Source organism: Camellia sinensis, chromosome 6 (assembly GCF_055761805.1).
Source record: "Camellia sinensis isolate YWXY chromosome 6, ASM5576180v1, whole genome shotgun sequence".
Lineage (NCBI taxonomy): Eukaryota > Viridiplantae > Streptophyta > Magnoliopsida > Ericales > Theaceae > Camellia > Camellia sinensis.
In genome coordinates, this window is record NC_138966.1 from 195,110,167 (window position 1) to 195,132,616 (window position 22,450).

The window sequence follows — 22,450 nt, forward strand, 5'->3', positions numbered from 1 at the left end:
TGAGTTTTGGCTCACCCTACTTGGGACACCATTTTCAGGTACAGGTGACATGCCGCCTCCAAAGGCATATTATTATTATTATTATTATTATTATTATTATTATTATTATTATTATTATTATTATTATTATTATTATTATTTGTTTATTTTTATTTTTATTTTTCTTTTTGTATAAGCTCTCTACTAGACTAAGTTTAACAAGAACCTAAGACAAGTTTTTCCGTATGCATACCCCTCATATGCTTGTACAGTGGTAGAGCCCAAGCTAGAAATTCAATGTAGCGAGGGCACATATTAATCGCAATATTGATTTTTTTTGTTTCTTCCACATTAAGCAACAGTGAAATATTATTGGACTTGTTATACATTTTTTTTTTAAATATTAATATTACAATTATTATGCGGACGTGGTTTATAAGTTCTCAATCAACAACTCAATTCTATTAACCAACAATAAGGAGAAACAACCTACTTAATCTAAAATCGACAAGCCCAATCCTATCAACTCAACAAAGAGCCCCACAATGGAAAGAAACAACCAACTAAACAAACCCCATATTGGGAATGAAATTATCAATTGATTCAATTCTCATTCTTGGCCTCTCAGTTAAGAATCAATATGAATGTCCAACAGAATCAAATCGGACACTTCCAAAGTTGTGCATAATTTAAAGAGGGACACTATTGTAATTTTATGAGGGATAAATAAGGATTAATATTTATATATAAGGTTATTAGTATAATAGTAGTGCTAGGATCCCATAAAATTTTATAGACAAAAAACCAAGAAAACACATTGGAGGGATGCGACTCAATTCAAATGCAAGCCCCATTATACATAATTAAATCTACACTACAATATTCATGGTAAAAATTTGGATATTTTTTTCCTATACCTTAGTGTAGACACCCCATTTTTGACAGACCTTAAGACTCAGACGTCATCAATTGAGCGCTCGGTGATGGTGCATGTTGTGCTCGTTCTGAGGTTTCGGAGTTTCGGCTGAGAGCCTTACCCCCGGACGTCGGGACTCTTTTTGTGCTTTGCCTCGGTTTGCGAACCAAGTTCTGTTTTCTCTTCTCGAAGGGAGGGAGAGGTCTCGTAGACCATCTCTCAGTGGTCGTAGGCTACGTTTCATGGTCGTAGGCCACTGTTCCCGTTTGGAGACCAGTTTCCGATTTTCGGAGCCGTCGACCGTGCGCCTCGGTTCGGGACCGCTTAACTTTCTCCGTTTGGCACGATTTTTGGCACACACCTTGTTTCCTCTGCCTAGAGGGACACTTTGGCCCGGAAGACCACCTTCATGGTCACACGCCACTTTCGATGCTTAACAGTCAGTTTTCGGGGCACCCGGCTGCACGTTTTGGCCCCCGAACCCTCGTTTTGCATCCGTCTTGGTTCATTTTTGGCATGGACCCTATTTTCATTGTTTGGAAGGTGGTACAAGGGTGGGAGACCACCTTTTCTCCTACCGGCCGGTTTTCTTATCAGGTAGCTGGTCTCCCTCACTTTTGGGCCACAATTGCTGGTCTCCCTCGCTTTTGGGCCACAATTGCTGGTCTCCCACCACACCACTAGCTCGCACTCACTTGGGAGACCACCAGTCAGGGTTGCCAACCACATTTTTCTCGCTTGAACCTTTTGAACTGGTCGGCTGACCAAGGGGAGTGGTCGGCCGACCACCTGAACTGGTCGGCCAGCTTCCCCCTTTTCTGTCTCTGTGAGTGCGTGCCAGCTGGAAAGCACAGACTGCATCCTCCATACACGTGTATGGAAGATTAGCAACCTTGTTTTGGCTTTCCTAAATAAGCTTGGCCCTTTTCTCTAAGCTTCTAAGAGAAGCTTGAACCTTTTTTAACTTCTTGAAGAAGCTTGACCCTTTGGCTCTAGCTTCCTCAAGAAGCTTGACCCCTTTTGCTCTAGCTTCCTCAAGAAGCTTGGACCTTTGCACAAGCTTCTTGAGGAAGCTTGGACCTTTGTTCCTCTATAAAACAAGAGCTCCTCTTCCTTTGCAAGGGTTGAGAAGTTGGTTTTTGGACATACACTATATATCTCCCTTTGTCTCTATATTTTAGCTTCAAAGCTCCATAGTTCATGCCCCTTTTGCATACCACCTCCTTGCACAACACATCCACTATTAACCTAAGCATCTTGGAGCCCATTTTCAAAGGTTGAAGGCTTGCTGTTTTGGTCCAGAAGCTGCTGGTCCCTTTGGCTACAAGGGTAACACTCTATTTCCCTCTTTTTGGCATTGTTTTGTTCCATCTCTTAGCCTAGTTTGCAAGCATATTTGGGCTTTGTCATAAACTAAAAAAAAGTCTTATTTTGAGGTCCTTAACATGTTTGTTTGAGACCATTTCTCTGTTGGGGGTCATCTACCCCCTTGCATGCTTCATTTCATCTTGCTTTAAGCCATGCATTAGGGCCTTTGTGTTGAACTTTGTTGGCCCTTTTGACTAATGAAATCCAGCGGATTTTCAGTGGTTATTATGTGTTTTTGAGCACCAAAATCAGAGAGGGGTGACCCTCTCACCCTTTGTCTTATTTACTAGCACTTTTGGCCTAACAAAGGAGCCCTTATTTGCATGTTTCCAAGCCATGTTTCAGGCCTTTTTTGGTGGGTTTTAGGACCTTCATAGGCTCTATCCAGAGCCCATTTTTTCATTTTAGGTGTCCATCTTACATGTGTAGAACAACCCTCTTTACAGCCTATCAAAGGAGCCTATCATTCTTGCATGCATAGACCATGTTTCAGTGGGTTTTGGGGCTTTATTTGGCATGTCATAACTCTAAATTTTGCTGGTTTGGTGGCCTCTTGAATGCTTCACATGCTTGTAGTGTAAATCTTCTTCACTAGCTTGTAATGCATGTTGTTTTGGCCTTTGATTCTAGCATATTTTGTGCATGTTTTGGACTGCCTCAGCTCTATTTTTAGGCCTCATGGTCGAATGATGCATGCTATGCATGGTTGTAGTTCAAATCCATGCCTAGCTTTGAGTTTTGTAGCCTCTTGCATGCTTGAATAGAGGTGTTTGCATGTCTTGGCATCATTGTGCATGTTATTTCAGACCTCATACTTGTACCATGTTCCCATATTTTTTACTCCTTAAGTGCATTTGAGAGTTGTGCTTGTTTGCCTCATTTTTGAACCATTGCATGAGCTTCATTTCCATGCCTTTTGAGCCACCATTTTAGTCCATATTTGCTACTGTTTTGGTCTGCATAGGGACTGTTTGGGGGTGGTTTGGTCATTTGAGCATCGCTTTGCATACCCCTAGTGTAATCCACTTCACTAGTTTCGGTATTTGGGCCACCTAGCATGCATTGTGTGAGGTGTTTGCATGATTCAGGATCCTTTCGTATGTCATTTCAGAGATGGAAAATGTGTGTTGTTGTATGCTAGATTACATGCTTGCCATGCCTTGGTAGAGTTGCACTTGGTGCCTTAGTTTTGGTCCCTTGCATTTGGGCATGTTTGCATGAGTGTTGTTGCTTCATTTCATCATGTTTGGCCACTGATTTGAGTGTGGCTAAGGCCCATTCATTTTAGTTTAAGTCCATCTTGCATTATGTATGCCATGTCCATGTTGTCGCATGCTTGATCGTCGCATTGTGTATGCCTTGATTATGCCTTTGTGTATGTCCATCGTCATATGTGCGTTGTGTATGCCATATAGCGTCATGTGCATTGAGTGTGCCATTTATAGTTCATAGCATTGCGTATGCTAGTTGCACCTTTGCATGTCTTTCCTTGCATGTTTGCATGTCTTATTTGCATTTCATTTAGGATTGCATGCTAGTTGTTGCATTGTGTTTGCATGACATGCCATTCCATATATAGTGCATTGTGTTTGGAATAGGGTTTAGTCTAAACACGGAAAACGAGGGACATTTCATACTCCAAGTGACGAAACGTGCCTCGATTCTCAGTCGTCGACACTCCGGATTGCCCATGATGGAGTTTAGGCCTTATTGTGTTCATTTGTGCATTCATTTTACATCAAGTTGTGCAATCTGACTCCTCAACCATCATGCATCGAGATGTGTGATTGGTGGCACGAGGATCGAGGACTACACTCCCTAGAGCTCATGCAATGACGGAGAGAGTGGTTGTGCATACATATGTTGAAAATACCTTGCTATGCCTCTCTCTTGCTTTGTGTTGCAGAAAACCAGGAACAGGAGGCAGAAACTGGTCGGTCGACCAGCTTTTCTGGCAGGCTGACCACCTCTTTTGGTCTCCACCACAAAAGGTGGTCGGCGGGTGGTCTCCAAGGCCAAGGGCTGGTCGGCAGCCCTCCCACAACTTCCCAGAGTGGAGTTTCAGCCTCTTGGAGCTTCGTGCAAGTTTCTGAAATAAATTGCACACAAAGGCGGGATGAAGCATCGCGATGGATTTCCCGACGAGGCGACTCGAGCATGTATGCATCCATTGTCATCCAAAACAGAGCCGAGGCAGTCACATTCATTTAGTTTACATGCTTACTTAGCTAGTTTGTTAATTAGTTAATGTCGTGTAATAATTAGCTGTAGTTCATTATTCATCTGGTTTTGTATTATTCGGATCCTCCGAGGAGGGCAATGTTGCAATAAGTGTGCGTGTGTGTGATGTATGTCTTCCAACCCCACGTCTTTCTCCCTTTTATTTACTAGCTTTTGATGGTTAGTTTAGGGCATGTTTCAATTAGCATACTTATGCTCGCACGTTTGCATCATTCATCTGTATTGAATGCACCGGGCTCGGCACATCATGCTAACTGCATTGTATTTCAATTCCAAGTTGAATACATGTTATCTGTTGCATTTCATATGCCATGTTTAGAATAGCCGAGCCTATCCTTGTTGCATTTTTGCATGTGTTGCATTAGCCATCTTAACATGAACTAGGATCATGCATTGATTACTAACTAGTTTCTGTTTTGGCTTGGAGTACTCGGTAAGCATTTATGCTTTAGCATCCTTGCATATGTGTGAGTGACTGCCATGATAGCATGCTTACCATGAGGCTATGTGCATATGTGATATACCTGCCTGAATGCCTGTTGGTGAAGGTTGGGTTGCTTGAGTTGGAATAATTCTTCGAAACCCGTGTTTTAGCCTACTTACGAGTAGCAAACTTCAATCCATTTTCGAAACAAACGGATATGCGATGCTTTGTTCCAACTTAGGCAATACAGTCTATACTTGTTTGCTGTGTGCATCACATAGTAATTCTAGGCTAATAAACTGGAATAAGAGCACATGTGTTTTCAAAAACTTGATATCATAGTTAGTAGAGACCGATCTTTCATCGGGCGAGCGGGGGTGCTCACGAAGTGACCTTCCCCAATCGTACCCAAGTTCCCGAGCCGAGTTAACTTTGGTGATGACGGACACGTGGCCTTAGGCACGAGTCAGGGTTTCCTAAATTCTCCCAAAATAAAATATTTAGGTGGCGACTCTGTATCTGGCAAAGGTGGTGTTTGGTGAAGCTTTTTTTGCCCAACTTTTGGCTTTTAGCTTAAAAAAAGCTAATTTAAGCTGTTTGGTTGCCTGGTATCTGCTTCAGCTTCAACTTCTACAGATTATTGGCAAGGAGAAAAAAGCTGAAATTCAAAAGCTGGTTCAACCAGCTTCAGATTCTCGCTGGTAAATCGCGGAAGGCATTTGACTTAAATGTCCTATGTGTTTTGAAAGATTTACCCTTATACCACCTATATATGTTCTTTTTTTTGCCCTAATCTTGTCTTTGGCAAGAGATCAGCAGCAACACAGCAACGCAGCAGCAAGTTGCGATCTGGTTCAGTTCCGGAGGCGTGAAGCTCTGGTTTGTTTCCGGCGTTGGTTTGCTTCCGGCGACGTGCGGCTCTGATTCGTTTCCGACTCTGGTTCGTTTCCTTCATATTTGATTTTTCTTTTTCTTGCTCGGCGGCATGCATGTTTATATATGTATATATATATATATATATGTGTGTGTGTGTGTGTGTATCTTTCAGCATCACAGCTTACTGAGCCAGATGTACTTGGAAGCCATTAGTATTTTGTTTTGGTTATGTTTGATTTTAAATTTGTTCAGCATGTATTTCAAATATATATATATGTATTTCAAATTTGTTCAAATTGGGGAAAATAAGAATAGTTAGGGTTTAGGAAAATTTTGGGGAAATTTATTTTGATGTTAAAAATTTGTGTAGGAGTTGGTTTATTAATGCTCTGTTTGTATGAATCAAAAAAAAAATGCTTTGTTTGTGTAGGAGTTAAAAATTGTACTGGGATATTTCTATTAAAAAAATCAAAATAATAAAAATTTGGGGAAATTTATTCATTCTTTGATGTTAAAAGTTTGTTCAAGTTATTTTTTTTTTTTTTTTCCTGCTAGTGATGCAGGAAAAAATCTGTGCTTAAGGGAAATGGACAAAATTTTAGCTTATATTTGGAGAAATTAGTATGGCATAATTTTTTTCAGAATGGGATCTCTAACTGTGCTTCAATCTAAGGATTCAAGGATTTCTAAATGGAATAGAAAAAAGAAATTTATTTTTAAAAAAAGAAGGATTTATTTCACTCACTTATGCATACAAGATTAAAAATCATAGAGTACAAAACATATAGATAGAAGCCACGCAAAGCAAATCAAATTAATCAAAATATGAAAAGTGAGCTCTAAACTAATCACAGAATTATTGATATATAACAAACAAATTACTAAGAGAAGATTGTCATATGAGTGAGCTCTTGTGAATAAGAGCACAAAGTTATCTATGACTGACAGTAGGCATGTCTTTTGAATGTTCATATATATTTGGAGCTTTTGTTCTAAACTTAATCTGTATGTTCGTGTGACTTGAGTGGATGTGTTTTGGTGAAGATCATTTATTTTGTGGCTAATTCATCAATTTTTTGGGGCTATTTGTTTAATTGTCCTTGTCTTAGATCTGTCTGTTTGTTTTAAATTTCTGAGAGCTATTTCATAAATATGCATTGGTTCATAAATTTCAGAATTTCAGAATTTAATGCAACACATATCATAAATATGTGTTTTGGTTTCATAAATGACTTGAGTGGATGTGTTTTGGTTTCATAAATTTCAGAGTGGATGTGTTTTGGTTTCATAAATTTCAGAATTTAATGCCTAACTAGAACATCTCTCATGTTTAATACAACACATATCATAAATATGAATAATAATCATGTGTGTCAAACATGCATTGGTTCTTTTAATAAGAATGTCAAATTGGGTTTTGTGTCTAATGTTAGATTTACTAGAGCATCATGAATTAGATATGAGCACTCAATACTACATGTGACATACAACAGCAATATAATCATTGGAAAATAAATGATGATCATGAGTAGAGAAGGTAGTTCGAACTATATTCTTTTCTCATATCTTAGATATAAAAGATTACTAACAGAAAATAAATACTAAATATATAGCATATTAAATTATGAACAAGAGAACTAATTTTGATTTTATATAGCATATTAAATATATAGAATAGGTAATATCATCCTGATTTTACATAAGGACTAATTTTGACTATTTCAACTGGCCCTTTAAAGTAAATCAAATTTCTGAAAGAGTTGTCTTTGGTGAATCATGATTTTAATAGAAAATGAGTTCCCAACCACCATCACAATCTCCAACAACTACAAAGAGTAAAGGAAAAGCTTCCCAAAACTCCCAACCCTCACAAGGTTTAAAGGCACATTGGGACACAAAATCTACTGAAATTTTTGTCAAACTTTGTGTGGAGCAAGTGAAAGCAGGTCACAGACCTGGTATGCACTTAGATATGGTTGGTTGGGAAGCAGTTATTAACAAGTTCAAAATTGCAACTGGAAAGTCATATGTTCGCATTCAGCTTAAAAATCGTTGGGATACCTTAAAAAAGGAGTGGGGTCTTTGGAAAAATCTATTGAGAGGTGAGACGGGGCTGGGGTTAGATCCCTTGACTGGAGCTATCATGGCATCTGATGATTGGTGGAATTTGAAGCTACAGGTCAGTGAATTATGTTAATTTTTTTTTTCTTGGTCACTTGTACTTGAGCTTTATAATTTATATATTTGTAATATTTGTCCATATTTTGTTATAGAGGTATCCTGATGCGGCCAAATTTCGTGAGAAGCCATTGACATTGGCTGATGACATGGACATACTATTCTCTGATGTTTCTGCAACTGGTGAGTGGGCATACACTCCAAGCTCTGGAGTGTTTCTTGACACTGAGGGATCTCACACCCCACTTGGTGATGATACTGATACGGAAATTCATCCATCTGAATTGAGCAACCAATGTCGTCGCCAAAAAGAGGGTCCATCAAAGAAACAAAAGGGGAACAAAAAACAATCGGTTGCCGGTGAGTTGAGTAAGACACTTAACCGCATTGTCGATGCTGTGGAGGCATCATCTTCAACTGGTACACAGAATGCTTCTATGCAAAATCTGCACACAATAACTGAGTGTTTGGCTAAGATTAGCACAATCTCTGGCGTTAGTGAAAACGATGACCTTTTAATTTGGGCTGCAAGGTTGTTCATGAAACCCTCACTTCGTGAGTCTTTCATGGCTTTGCCTAATGATGTGTTGCGTTTGAAGTTTATTAATCTCGAAATTGCTTTGGAAAAGGCTTGCATTCCTGGTTTTCGTGATTAGTTCATTGTGTGAATGTGTGTATGTTTTTTTTTTATTATTTTAAAAAACATTATTAGGACTATCTTTAATTAATTTGGCTTAATGTTATATTTATGTTTGCCTCAGTGAATTATGTTTAATTTGTGCTATCACGGATGGAATAGGAAGTATTATTGCAAGTTGTGCCTTCACGGATGGAATAGGAAGTATTATTGCAAGTTGTATTTGGCCACTTGTGTGTCATGTGATTTTGCAAGTTGTGATTTTGTCCATTTGCCTGGAAGTTGTATTTTGTCCATTTGCCTACAAGTTGAAAAGCAATTTTAAAAAGATATTATTTAAATGATGAATATTGCAATTACACTGTCTATATATAGTGTGATGGTGAACTTGTTTGCCATTCCGAATTGTTAAACAACCAAGAGGCATTTCAATCTTTGCAGGTATTCAGCTGATGTTTGTTTAATTTTATTTTGTGTCTATATTCTATTATTTTGTGTGTTAAATTAATTTATGCATATGATTATTATGATCTAGGTAGACTATATTTATGCATGGGTCAGTGAGAATGATGTATGGGGATCTGGCAAAATTATTCTGGAAGAGTTCATATTATATTATACATAAATAGCATCCTAAGTTATTTATAATTAGCATATTATATTATGCATAAAATTATTTATCATATGCATAAAATTATTCTGGAAGAGTTCATGTAATCATATTATATTATGCATAAAATTATTCATATTATATTATGCATAAAATTATTCTGGAAGAGTTCATATTATATTATTCTAATTATTATAATTAGCATCCTAAGTTATTTAATTTTAATTGCAAGCATATGATCATTCACTTGGGATTCAATAAAAATAAACCATGTTATTGTTATTTACAATGAAACAAAAATAAATTTTAAAAATGAAATAAAATTAAACTCATTAGTGTGTTACATCCCAACTTTTAGGAGTTTTCTTAGATAAAAAAAAAAAAAAAAAAAAAAAAAAAAAAAAAAACGTATGCTATTTTAAAACATATTTATCAAATTTAAGTAAATTTGAATTTTTTTAATTAATTAATTTCATGTTATTTTGTGATATATAGTACTTTGAAAACAGGACTTTAGGTGATGTCTTGAATTGAAAATACATTTTCTTACCTAAAGTCATTTTTTAAAAATAATCATAACAACTTGCATGATAAATAAGTTTTGAAACTACTTAGGTTTGGTAGAAACTCCTACTTTTATATTGTATTCACAACATTTACCCTCATACAATAGGAATAGGTGTTGATTTTTTACCTTAATTTCTATACAGTATAAAGATGGACAATTTCAATGATGATGGTGATTATGATAATGATGGTGATTATGATAATGATGACAATGTCGCTGGATCTTCACAACAACCAATCACCCGTATGGGAATCCCTACTTAATGGCAACAGCAGTGGCAGGAACAATTTATGCAGAAAATTACCTAAATAAACAACCATGTAGGACATCTGCTCTCACAGGACATCAATGGATGTTAGAATTGCAACATGGTAATGCTACAAGAATATATGAAAATTTTAGAATGGACAGGGATGTTTTTTATCAATTGTGCAATTTATTAGAGACTAACTATGAACTACAAAGTGGGAAAAAAGTTGGGGTTCAACAACAAGTTGCTATTTTTGTATTTATTGTTGGTCAACATGCAAACAATAGAAATGCTCAAGAAAGATTTCAATTATCGGGTGAAACTATTTCAAAATACTTCCACTCTGTTTTAAAAGCGTGTGTGAAAATGTCCGTGGATTGGGTGAAGCCTTGGCAGAGAAATGGGGTTCATCCGTACATAAAGAATAGCCGAAAATATTACCCTCATTTTAAGGTAACTACAAATACTCTCTCTCTGTCTCTCTTTCTCTTAAAAAAAATATTTTCTGATATTTTTTGTATGTAGAATTGCATTGGGGCAATTGATGGAACACATATCAAAGCTCATGTGGAAGCAGAATACTTACCCCGTTTCATAGGTAGGAAGGGATATGCTACACAAAACATATTGGCAGTGTGTGACTTTGACATGTGTTTCACATTTTGCTTGCCTGGTTAGGAGGGAAGTGCACATGACACGCGAATTTTTTGGGATACAATTAGGAATCCAAACAATAATTTTCCATATCCAGAAGGAGGTATGTATGTAACACAAATTAAGATTTATTCATTTATTCTATATTAGTTATATTTGTAATGAGTTCATATTTTACTTTGTAGATGAGTATTATTTGGTTGATTCTAGCTATCCAAACACAAAGGGTTATCTTGCACCGTACAAAGGGGAGAGATATCATTTAGCTCAATTTGACCATCGGCCTCCTCAAACTGCACATGAAAAATTCAACAAAACACATTCATCACTCAGGAGCATAATAGAAAGATCATTTGGTGTTTGGAAAGCAAGATGGCCTTTTATGAAAGATATTCCATGCAATTATAATTTTGTTTGTCAACGACAACTTGTTTGTGCTACTATGGCGATCCACAACTTCATTAGACGAACTAAGTTAAGGGATATTCCATTTGACTCTTATGATAAACATATTGAGTATGTCCCTGTTGACGAGGAAGCAGTGGTAGGGGAAGACCGACATGGGCATCCAGTTCGTAATGATGATTATGAGATGGATTCAAGAAGATATGAGATTTTAATGTCAATTTCTCAAGGAAATAATTATTAAAATATAATAAATTTATTTTTGTGTAATATTTATTTCATTGTATTATTATTTAAAAATGATAGGGTTATGTTAATTTGGTGTTGGAATGATCTCTTAATATGTAATTAATAGCAAAAAGTCTAGAAAAATTCAATTTACAACTAACAAGGGTAAAAAAGACATTTACACAGCAAAAAGCTACTTCACAGCTTATTTAACAAACACTACTTAGCAACTTAAATCTATAATCCAACAGCTACACCAAACAGATTAACAGCTTCTGATTAAAGTCATAAGCTATAATCTGTTAAGCTATAATCTATAATCTGTTTTAACAGCTACACCAAACGGCCCCAAAGTAGTCAATGTTTGGCACTTTTTTCTAAAAATCAGTTTTTCAAAACAATTTTCTGGATTTGGACTCTTTGATGATTCATCGGTCTTGCATTGCACTCTGCGAGATTAGATACAGGACCGTGACAATTGAGTCCGAACTGTAGTGAGCCCAAATGAATAAAACGAGATTTCTCCCGGGGCGTTCGGGGACATCTACACTTAGTTTCTATTAGTATAAATATTAAAAATTTAAGGTGGGCACGTGGCCCCCCAGGCCTTAGCTAGGTTTATTCATGTGCTTATGCACAAAATTCATACATGGTGCACCTAAGACGCATACCTCATATTGTGATGTGCATACCGTCGAGGAATATAGCCTAAAAATGAAAGTCCTGATGTGTTTTGCCTTAAGCCTGCCCTCGAGGCTTAGCTCAGCTCGGTAAAGCCTTTTAAAAGTTTGCTCGCAAGAGTCAAGATACGATAACCCTAGCTAGTAGCTATATAGATCATTTGCACGTACAGAGTACTTGAAAAAAAAGTGTAAAAACAAGGGAAAATTACAAATTAGTTGTGCCTTCATTAAATATTTACAAATTCACGAAAAAGTTTAGAGTAATGATATACAAACAAAAAATTCATACATAGTGAGGTGGCTCATTGTGGACCTTTCACTTCAAAACAAAATACCATTAAAGATGAATTTATTTACAATAATGGCATTGCCACATCATTATTGTTATGTTTTTTTTGTATGAATATAATTTTCCAAAAGTTTATAATTTTAAAAATATAGAAAGAGAACCAAGACACAAAGAGAGACTCATATCACACTGCTATAAGGTTTAAGACTCTACAAATGCTGAATTGAAAGTTACATATACATGGAAAATGCTCAATTGAAAGAGTTACATATATATATATATATAGGAATAAACTTTTATTATAGCGATCCCGGGTTTACCCTTGTTGTACAGTGATCCGGACATGTGTCCGTGGATGTTGGTAGTTGTTTATCATCTTGTTTGCATCCTCTTTACTTTGTATTTTGAGTTATAGGATGTGTTGGGCAGATTTGTTACAGGTTGGTTGAGTTTGGAAACCAAAACTAGTTGCCCAGATTTTGGCCTGTACGCTCGAGCGGGGGTTTGGGCGCTCGAGCGGGGAATACACCCATCCAGTATTTCCTGTGCAGTGTTGGACGCTCGAGCATGGGATTAGCCGCTCGAGCGGGGTTGTGTGAGTTCCGCTCGAGCGGGAAGTTGGAAGCTCGAGCGGAGACCTGGCTCTGTAAAAGTGCTGGGAGAGTGCATCCGGCGCTCGAGCGGGATTGTTGGCGCTCGAGCGGGAGTCTGTGAGTTACGCTCGAGCGGAGTGTTTTACGCTCGAGCGGGGCGACTGGGTTTAAGTCCCGAGTTGTGACTTTTCAAATCACTTTTTCACTTTCTCTTCTCTCTCCTACTTTTCCAAAAACACCATTGTTGAGCCTCTCACTCTAGAACTCTACCTTCTCTCTAGGTTTTGATCTAGTAGGAGTGATTTGCTCATCTTTGGCCTTTACAAGAAAGTTGTTGATCATCGAGGGCTACATTTTAATCTGAAAATTTCGAGTTTTGGAGCACGTTGGGTTTTGTCATCTTCTTCTTTGGGGCTCCGGATTTGAGGTAGGGATATCCTACTCCTCTCTATGGATTTTGTCTTTAAATTTTAGTATTTTGAGATGTTGGGGTTGGTTTGGTAATTTTGTGAAAGTTTGGGACTTTTATGTAATTTTACAAAAGTTGGGGTTTTATTTGTAATAAACCTAAATGCATGTTTGGCATAGAGAAATGGAATAAATGTTGAATCATTGATGAAAATGGGACCTAAGGGTTGAAATGTTAATTATGGATAATGACCTAATTACATTGTTTGATTAATTGGGATAATTAATTGTGAGGACTGAGGAAATGAAAAGGAATTGTCGAGGTTGGGAATGTATGGGGTTAAAGGGTGTAGTTGAATTGTTTATCACACACCGAAATGAAATGTTGATTGAATATCCATTGTGCATTTATTTTCTGTTTAGAAATAATTGCTTTGGGCTATCGGTGAAGGATAGTCGTGATTGTTGTAGACAATGCATGATGATTAGGCAAATGGAAACTAATCAATGGAATGTATCATGGAATTTGACGGTTGATAGAATACATTAGTTATATGTATTGAGTGATTGTATATAGAACCAATATGTTTGTATACGTTATGTGTAGAGGAGGAGATGGGGGATGTACTCCGCGGTTTAGGGGAAGATAGGGGATGTACCTCTAAACCGGATAGTGTTGGGAGAAGATAGGGGATGAACTCCGTAGATACAGCTCATATGCTTGTCTAGAGAAGTGAAGATAGAGCTCATATGCTTATCTTTGTGAAGTGTAGATATAGCTCATATGCTTATCTGTGAATGTGGGATATTGTTGTTATACATATCTGTTGAGATGATGATAGAGCTAATATGTCTATCTGTTGAAAAGGGGAAAATGAAAGGTGACTTGGACTCATAAGTCGTATGACATAAATATGTGATTTATGTGAATGTATCAGTGTTGGCCATCTATCAATTGCTAATCTTTTAGTCATTGTTCATGGTTGGTTTAGTATATTTCTACTGGGCTGTGGCTCACCCTATATGGGAATATCATTTTCAGGTACAGGTAGCATGCCACCTCCAAGGACATAGCTTGGGAGGCTAGAGGCGGACATACTTTTGTCGTTATCTTTTTGATGTATTACATGTAATTTCAAGCCAAGGGCTTTATGTGTAAACGAGTTAGAACTCTTTTGTTGTAACCAAGTGTTAACTTGGAAAGCTGTAAGCCTGTAAGGCATTTTGCTTTTGTTGTTAACATGTAATACTTTTGTATGAAACTCTGATGTATAAAAGAATGTGGTTATCTCATATGTCAATGAATGTCTTATTTGATGGGTTTAATGTTATTATTTTGAGGGCGTTACATTTATCCATTTTTATCACATATTTTTTACTTCTATTATTTTATTTAATTATTTATCCTTTCTAGTTCCTTCACAAAACTCTCTGCCTTTTTTTTAATTTTTTTTATTAACAATGTCAGTGGCAACTTTTCTTTATATTCTCTTACTTATCCATGTGACAAAGATATAATATATACGTTTAATGAATACAACTAGAATGCTCTAGTTAGATCACATAGGTAAAAAGCTCATAATTTTAATATTAAAATATGTTGTGCATTGGATTATGGATTAACATATCTCCACTTATTTTAATATTGAAAATATAGTAAACATCATGAAGTTATAGTGTAACTATGAGCTCCATTTTAGAGTTAGTAGTATGCTCTACATTGAACTATGACTGCAAAAAGAAAATATATAGTTACCAACCTACTACACTACAGTCTACGCCATCGCTTCATAGACCATGAATATCGAGCTCACTGGGCTCGTTGCAACCGTTTTTTAAAATAATTTTTTGACTTTTTAATTAAAAAAGAAGTGAAAACAAATAACTGTCTAAAAATTAAGACTTGTTTGGATCTAAAAATAATTTGGGCCGACATAATTTCTAGAGCCTCAGCCCAAAAAGAAACCCAACTACTGAATGAACTCAGAGCCTACCAAATAAATTAAACAACAATTTAGGCCAATAAAATTTCTAGGGCCTCAGTACAAAACAGATAACTAAATACAAATAATGAATCTGCCACTTTTGGTTTTGATCTGAAAATTTATTTTCAGAAATTTTCAGAATTTTTTATTTTAAATTTTGAAAGTTAATTTGGTTAAAAAAAACTAAAAAAATGATATTTAAGAATTTATTTTTGTCAAACTATTTTTTAAATTTAACAAGCCGACAGAATTTCTAGGCCTTAGCCCAACTACAAAAATTTTGATATATAAGAATTTATTGCGCATTTTGATATATAGGCCTCATCCTCATATTATTGCGCCTTTTGTCTTTGCAGCTCAAGTTAGTTCAATACCCATTGTTGATGACAATGACTCATTATTAAATGTATATTCTCAAAGGTCAGTTCTGGTTCTAATATAGGACTCTGCATTATGAATCAAATTTCAATTACAATTCCACCATCAAGAGTGATATGTCTGTTTTCTTCTTGACAGTGATATTACTGCTTTGGCAAAGGACGAAATTTATACTCATATTAATCTTGAAGAGATGACTATTAATCAGGTAAGTGCTTCAATTTGTTATTGTTGAGGTTATGTGCTTTCCAAGTCAAGTATCTTGATCACTTACCCCCCCCCAAAAAAAAAAAGTGATGATGTATCATAGTTTTTGTTTAAGGAATTGTGTTATGATATCCACTACTTATTTGAGTACATGCAAAAACTACATGAATTGGTTTTGAAAAAGTTTGGGTTAGCACAAATTTGGCAAGAAATGCTAAAAATCTTTTCATTTTCTCTTTGTTTTTGTTTTCGAAAATATCCAAGCATTGCAACTGGGACAAGAGCCATATTCTCCACATGGATCCAGCAGTCAAAGATGTCACATGTGTTTACGATCTGATCCACTGCATAAAGTGATGGAGTGATTGGCAAATCCAGGTTATTTTCATTCTCTCTTCTTTAGGCTATGTGAAATGTGCTAATTTTGTGAGCGACTAAAATCTGGAGTATATGAATATATGTTAAAAGCTGTTGGGTTTTTGATAAAATTAAAAATATGATTAGGAGTTACTTATGCCCACCCCATCTATCAATAAATGAGATTCTTATGTGTTCCTTTTGGGAAAATTGATGTGTTCAACAATAATTAATTTGAAGGGTTAGTGTGAATAATCAACCTAGTATTGGGGTTGGAATTTTGTTCTACTTGGATTTTGAGAAGCCAGTTGGTTTCATTGAGTGTGTCAAGTGTTTACGCTGAATTTTTTTTTTTTTGGGATAATTGGAAAACATATTCTGTGAATTGTCCTTGGACTAGGGGATTGTTGTTATGTTTGTTAAATTGAACTAGAAAAACTTTGGCTGTGTTCGGTTTAGGGGTGAAATCATAATTCCACCGTCCTATTTCAGTGCTGTGTTTGGATATAGTTTTCAAAAATTGATTCCACACCTACGTTTGAAAATTCTTTTCTGAACATGTTTGGCAAGTAGAGTTTTTGAATTTTAAATTTTGAAATTGGGTCTGCCTGGTCGTCCACCCAAACAATTTTTGAATTTTTGGGTCTACCCGGTCGTCTACTCGGACATCCTCCCGGACGTCCGGCCAGTCAACCGGAACAGTGCTTTCTTTTTTCTTTTTCTTTTTTTTTTTTTGCAACTGCCACCTGTTATTTGAAAAAAAAAAATTATATTTGTTTTTCATATTTTTTAAATATATAAATTATTTTTTTAGGCCAAAATAACAAATTATTTGGCCATTTATTTAAAATTAACAAAAAAAACTTAAATAAAAATTAGCTTGTCATAGTAATTTTTAAAAAATAAAAAAACATTTTTAAACAAAACAATTAAAACAAAATTTCCAATCAAATATACAATCAAAAGAAATTTTAAAGCACTAGCTGAATATTTTTTTAAACAAAAAATAATATATATTTTTTAATATTTTAAATAAAAAATATTTTTGGATTTTTTGATTTTTTTAAATAAAAAATACAATAGTTTTTTTTTTTAATTGAATTTTAAAAGGAGTTTGGTTATGAGTTTTAAATAGAATTTTCAATAGAATTTTGAGTTGTGTGTTTCTTTATGAGTTCTAATTTTTTGAATTAAGTTTTGAAAACTCTTTTCAAAATTTATAACCAAACAACTTTTCTTATTTCAAAACTCATTTCAAAAATTTAAAAATCAATTTAAAACTCTTTTCAAAACTCATCACTAAACAAATTTTCTCTTTTTGAATCATAATTCAACAACTCACAAACTGAAAATACAACTCCATTCTCAAATCATGATTCTAAAACTAAACCAAGCGCTACCTTTAATTGTAGTTTAGCTATTGTAGCTATGGATGACTCCAAATGATAAGTGCAATATCAAATATCTATTACATGGTTTTCTTCTGCAGGTCTTTCTAGATTTAACAACATACTTCGAGTTATGCCACTTTCTTTGGTAGTTAGCTAAAAAACTAGCTTATTGATTAAAATAAACCTACAGAAAAGGCAATGCTAAAAAAACTAGTTCGATTGGCACACTGCTAGCTTTTTGGCTATTCTGATAATTTTTAACATAAGTATATTAGGCAACCTTTGCTAGCATTTTGGTTTTTTTTTTAATACAAAATGACCAATTTGACCAGGATATTGAATTCCAATGATGGAATAAGGAAGATGGGATAAGGCCAAAATAGGCAAACATCAAAATTGGCTGGGCTGACTTGTTTATTGGGCTTTTGGGCAGGAAATAAGCCAATTAGTGGCTAAAGTCGGCTTTATTTATCAAAATCAGTTTTTTTAGCTAATAACTTGGCTTTTAAGATCATCCCAAAGGAAATATTTCATATATATCAATCAAGTATTCATTACATTTTTCATTATTTCTTCACAGGGGTTAGACGGCTTATTGTTGTGGAGGTTGGTAGCAAGTGTGTAGAAGGTATTATAACAATCAGTGACATTTTCAGATTCTTGCTCAGTTAGTGGACGGACTGACAGCTTTAGGGACTAGTAATGGTGGCTTTGCACCCAAATTGTGTTTTCCTATAACTGTCACTGTTGTACCTTTATGAAAAGCTTCCTCACGTTCAATGATTTGTTTCCATTTTTTTTTCTCTTTCCCAAATATACCATTGGATTAGCCTTCTGCATATTTGCCTGGTCTTTTACCATATTAGGCGAAAGATAGAAAGGCCTGTAAATTGCAATGATTGGGCTTTGCCCCCTACTCTATTCATCTCCCAAATTGTTATCTCGACTAAATTGTGTGCTACTTCTATAGCTGCAATTTTTGTGAACAGCATGGAACTAAGTACTAGTTGACATTTTTATGCTGTTATTGGTAGAAAAGAGTGGAATAAAAATAAACCAGAGATGGATATTAGATGGTCAGAATTGTACTTATGCTTATTTCATGGACCTGTGATTGGTGTTGTATTCGTGCTGTGAATTTTTTTACTCATTTTGTCGATACTTTTTTTTAGGGCATATGACCTACAATTCCTTTTTGGAAAGGTGTGTTCTATTTAGTCACATAACCTTTTGTTTATATCCAAAAATCCTATACATGTTTTTCTTTTCTCTTTCTTGGTGTCTTCGTTTTTCTGTCTCTTTCTCTTCTTGATTTTCGGTAAACGGCAACCATGTCTATCTTTTCTTTCTCTTTTTGATATATAGTCACAAACGACCAGTGATTACCATCTATTGGGATTCACCGACAACCACTGAGATCTGACTTCTTGCTTTATCCCCACTGACGGCGAAGGAGATAAGTTTCTAGCGAAGAAGACGAGTAGATCTGTTCAAATCTGATGTAGATCTACTTAGATTTACATTAGATGTGAGTAGATTTACTTCATATCTGGTTAAATCTAAACCATAAATAGTTGTCAGAGTACAATCCTCTCTATATCTGTTTCTTTTCTTAGATTACACAGTTCTTTTTTCTTATTTTAATGGAGAAAATTTTCAAATTCTGAACAAGTTGTTTTTGAGTTTTAGTTATAAGCGGTGAAAATTGTAAAATTTTACAGTTTTAATTTTTTTGGTGCTAAAATAAATCATGGTTTAAAACTGTAAAATTTTACATTTTCGTAATGTGCTTTAGAACTCAATTTGATTAATAAAGATAAATGCTTAATAGAATCATGCTTTGAAACTGTAATATTTTATAGTTTCAAAACTTATTTTTCAGTTTAATTAACATTGGAGATTATTTGCTCTTTTCCCATTATTGTTGTCTTTTGTTGTTATGTTTTTTTTCCCCTTTTCAGTTTATTAATATTTAGTACATTTTACTATATTTTTTTCACTCTAATTTCTCTATTTATTCTTTCTTTTTTTTTTATAATATTATGGACATTTTGTGAGTCTCTAACGATGTTCTTGACATTCAATAAATGTTCTTGACATTCCGGCGACTTCCAGTAACGTTTGGAACACTTTGGTGATACTCTGGCAAATTTTCGACGATACTCTGACAACTTTTAGGTAATGTTTAACAGTCCGGCGAATTTTCAATGACCATCTGATTGAAGTCCGACGGTGGTGAGATATAACAGTATTTAATTTTTTATTTTTTTAAAAAAATAGGATTTTTAGGTAACAATTAAAAATACGTTGAATTAATACAAATATTTTATTTTTGGACTAGATAAATTTTAAATTTTGTATTTAAGACTTATTGGTAAATTTTTGTTTTTTTTTTTTTTTGGAATCGAGTTCCAAGAGCTTGTTAAATTACATTTGCATTATCTAAAGTATTGATTAAATCCCATTTTAGACTTTTAATTTTTTTTTTCCTTCAATTTGTTGACCAGAAAACATCATTTTGGGAAAATTTAATACTTTATGAGGCAAATTAAAATTCAACGGGAAAGTTTCAATGCCATGTGGAATTCGTTGTCAGTCGACAAAATTTGACTATAATGATTATTTTATTTATAATATTTTTTTAATAAATTAAATGTGAGAATGTAATAAGATAATTATTTTATTTTATTCTTGCAACATCTCCAATTCTTTATATATATATTTTTCCATCAAATTTATTCAGCAATTTAAATTAAAAGCACGATTTGATATATAGCTCACTTCAGAAACTTAGTCCAAGATTGTAAATCAAAATTTTCATCAAGTATTTTTAAAAATACCTAACACATCTAAAAATCTTATTTAACAAGTTCAATGAAAAAAAATAAATTTTCAATTCTAATTCTGTTAATAATTTTATCAAATTTAAGTAAAAATAATTATTTAAAATTTGATGAATAGATTAGATCTAAGTTTTATCAAAATTTTATAAATCTAAAATTTGGCGACTTTAAAATTTATCCTCATTGGGTAACTTTAAATTTTAACTCCCCTTTGGCAAATGGATTGGCTTTTAGTTGGGATTAAAAAAGTGCGAAAAGACAAAATAAATTAAATAAGTCAATAAGATAAAATGTCATATTTAAACCATAACCATTTCACTTTTTTTCTATAAAAAAACAAAAAACAAAAAAGTTAAAAAAATCTTCTCAAACGTAACTAATTTAGCCAATCTAAATTAGGCAAAAAATCAAACAGTTAGGCTAAAAAAGTTCTTTCTAAACGAACCGTAGCTAAAAATTATAAGTTAATAAACTATATAAAAAAAAAGTCAAAAATTATATTTTTTTTCTTTACTTTTTACACTTTATTTATAATATAATTTAAAAAATCATCCCAAATAAGCTATTTTTTGGAGGCATTTACACGCAAGTCTTAATTTATGAACTTATACTCCATTATATTCTAATTAAGATTTTTTGGACCTTCAAGTCCCATTAAGCTTTTAATAATTGGAATTGCCCTTCAAATAATGATTGTTCATCATTTATGATTATTTATAAAGGAACATGATGATTTGATATTTATTTTAATTTTCAAAATTTTAAAATTGAAAAAACTAAAAAAAAATTATGTGCAAAAAAAAAAACTAAAAATGTATTTGGTTTCAGTTTTTTGAAAATTAAGTTTTTTATTTTTCGTGTTTTTTTGTTTTTAGTGAATGTTTTTAAAATTTTAAGTAATTTTTTTATTTTTTTAGATGCACCTTACTTAGATGTATCTAAATAGTAAAATATTTATGAAAAAATATGTTAAAAATTAAGAAATATACAAAAATATGAAAAATGTAATGAATTTTCATTTATTTTTTTTATATTTTTGATATTTAGTGAATTTTTTAAAGATTTTTTCCACAAATATTATACTTTTTAAGTGTATTTATGTTAGGTGTGTCTAAACATTAAAAAATTACTTAAAACATTAAAAAAAATTATTGAAAATGAAAAAAATACGAAATAAAAAAGTAGAATTTTCTAAAAAGTATTTTCTAAAAACCAAAACTATGAAAAATTGAAAAAACTGAATTATTTTTTGTGCAATACTGCAAATTTTATGTCCATAAAGGAATTGTCTTGCCCAACATTGAATCTACAACGCAGATGTCGAATCCACGACGACGAGTCACTCCGGAATCTACCAAAATTTCATGCCTAAATTCTCCGAAATCCATTGAAGAACAACTCCCTCTTTTGTGAATTAAAGAAAACACACAAACCTCACAGATCCATTGATCAGTCTTAAATTATCAATATAAAATATGTTGTTTTTTCTTCATCTTTGAAAATTTGGACGGCTCAAACCCTAAAAATAACAAACTGCGCACTTTATAGAAAACTGGATCACGAAGATCGCTCGAGCGCACACTTCACTACTCAAGCCGTGTGAGTAAAGGCGGTGCAAAACATATAGGCTGACTACTCAAGCGCAACATTTACCGCTCGAGCGGTAAAACTTTCTTCCCAGAAGTTCAGGCGCTCTACAAAAGTATTCGAGGATCTTTTTCTCTGCTCGAGCGCACAAATGACCGCTCAAGCGATCAAAGAACTTCGACTGCATTTTTGCTTTTTTGCTTTTTGCTTCAGCAAAGTGACAAATATAAAAGAATCAAGATCACAGGCTGCTCTGGATAGGCCTAATTTGGGTTGGATTCGCAACTAAACACTCACATCCTCACTGAAACATAAGAGCTAATAAAATTACAATTAAAAGGAGTTTTGTCAAACGGAATTGCCAATTATAAAAACCTAACAATCTCCCTCTTTGA

The 22,450-nt window shown here is 34.2% G+C and overlaps 1 protein-coding gene and 1 long non-coding RNA gene across 4 annotated transcripts; both read left to right on the plus strand.

Annotated features, from left to right (window-relative positions):
- Window positions 1-5,457: 5,457 nt before the first annotated feature.
- On the plus strand, window positions 5,458-8,731 carry LOC114277203 (L10-interacting MYB domain-containing protein-like). Of its 2 annotated transcripts, XM_082875791.1 has the most exons (3): window positions 5,458-5,868; window positions 7,594-7,983; window positions 8,078-8,731. In XM_082875791.1, exons 2-3 carry the CDS (start codon window positions 7,597-7,599, stop codon window positions 8,636-8,638), a joined length of 948 nt encoding a protein of 315 aa, XP_082731917.1. In that variant the 5' UTR covers window positions 5,458-5,868; window positions 7,594-7,596; the 3' UTR covers window positions 8,639-8,731. The 2 variants fall into 2 exon arrangements, with proteins under 2 accessions (XP_082731917.1, XP_028074886.2); XM_028219085.2 differs by lacking the exon at window positions 5,458-5,868 and having other exon boundaries at window positions 5,896-7,983.
- A 983-nt stretch (window positions 8,732-9,714) lies between these two features.
- On the plus strand, window positions 9,715-11,376 carry LOC145793145 (uncharacterized). 2 transcript variants are annotated; one of them, XR_014333763.1, is made up of 3 exons: window positions 9,877-10,500; window positions 10,573-10,804; window positions 10,887-11,376. It is a non-coding gene; the product is annotated as an uncharacterized LOC145793145 (long non-coding RNA). The 2 variants fall into 2 exon arrangements; XR_014333762.1 differs by having other exon boundaries at window positions 9,715-10,500; window positions 10,573-11,376.
- Window positions 11,377-22,450: the final 11,074 nt, after the last annotated feature.

What these genes read in the sequence shown, in the direction of transcription:
- LOC114277203 (XM_082875791.1), top strand. Translation starts at nt 7,597, where the DNA reads ATGAGTTCCCAACCACCATCACAATCTCCAACAACTACAAAGAGTAAA. An exon ending in GGTGGAATTTGAAGCTACAG is followed by an intron (nt 7,984 to 8,077) that starts GTCAGTGAATTA and finishes ATTTTGTTATAG; the next exon opens with AGGTATCCTGATGCGGCCAA.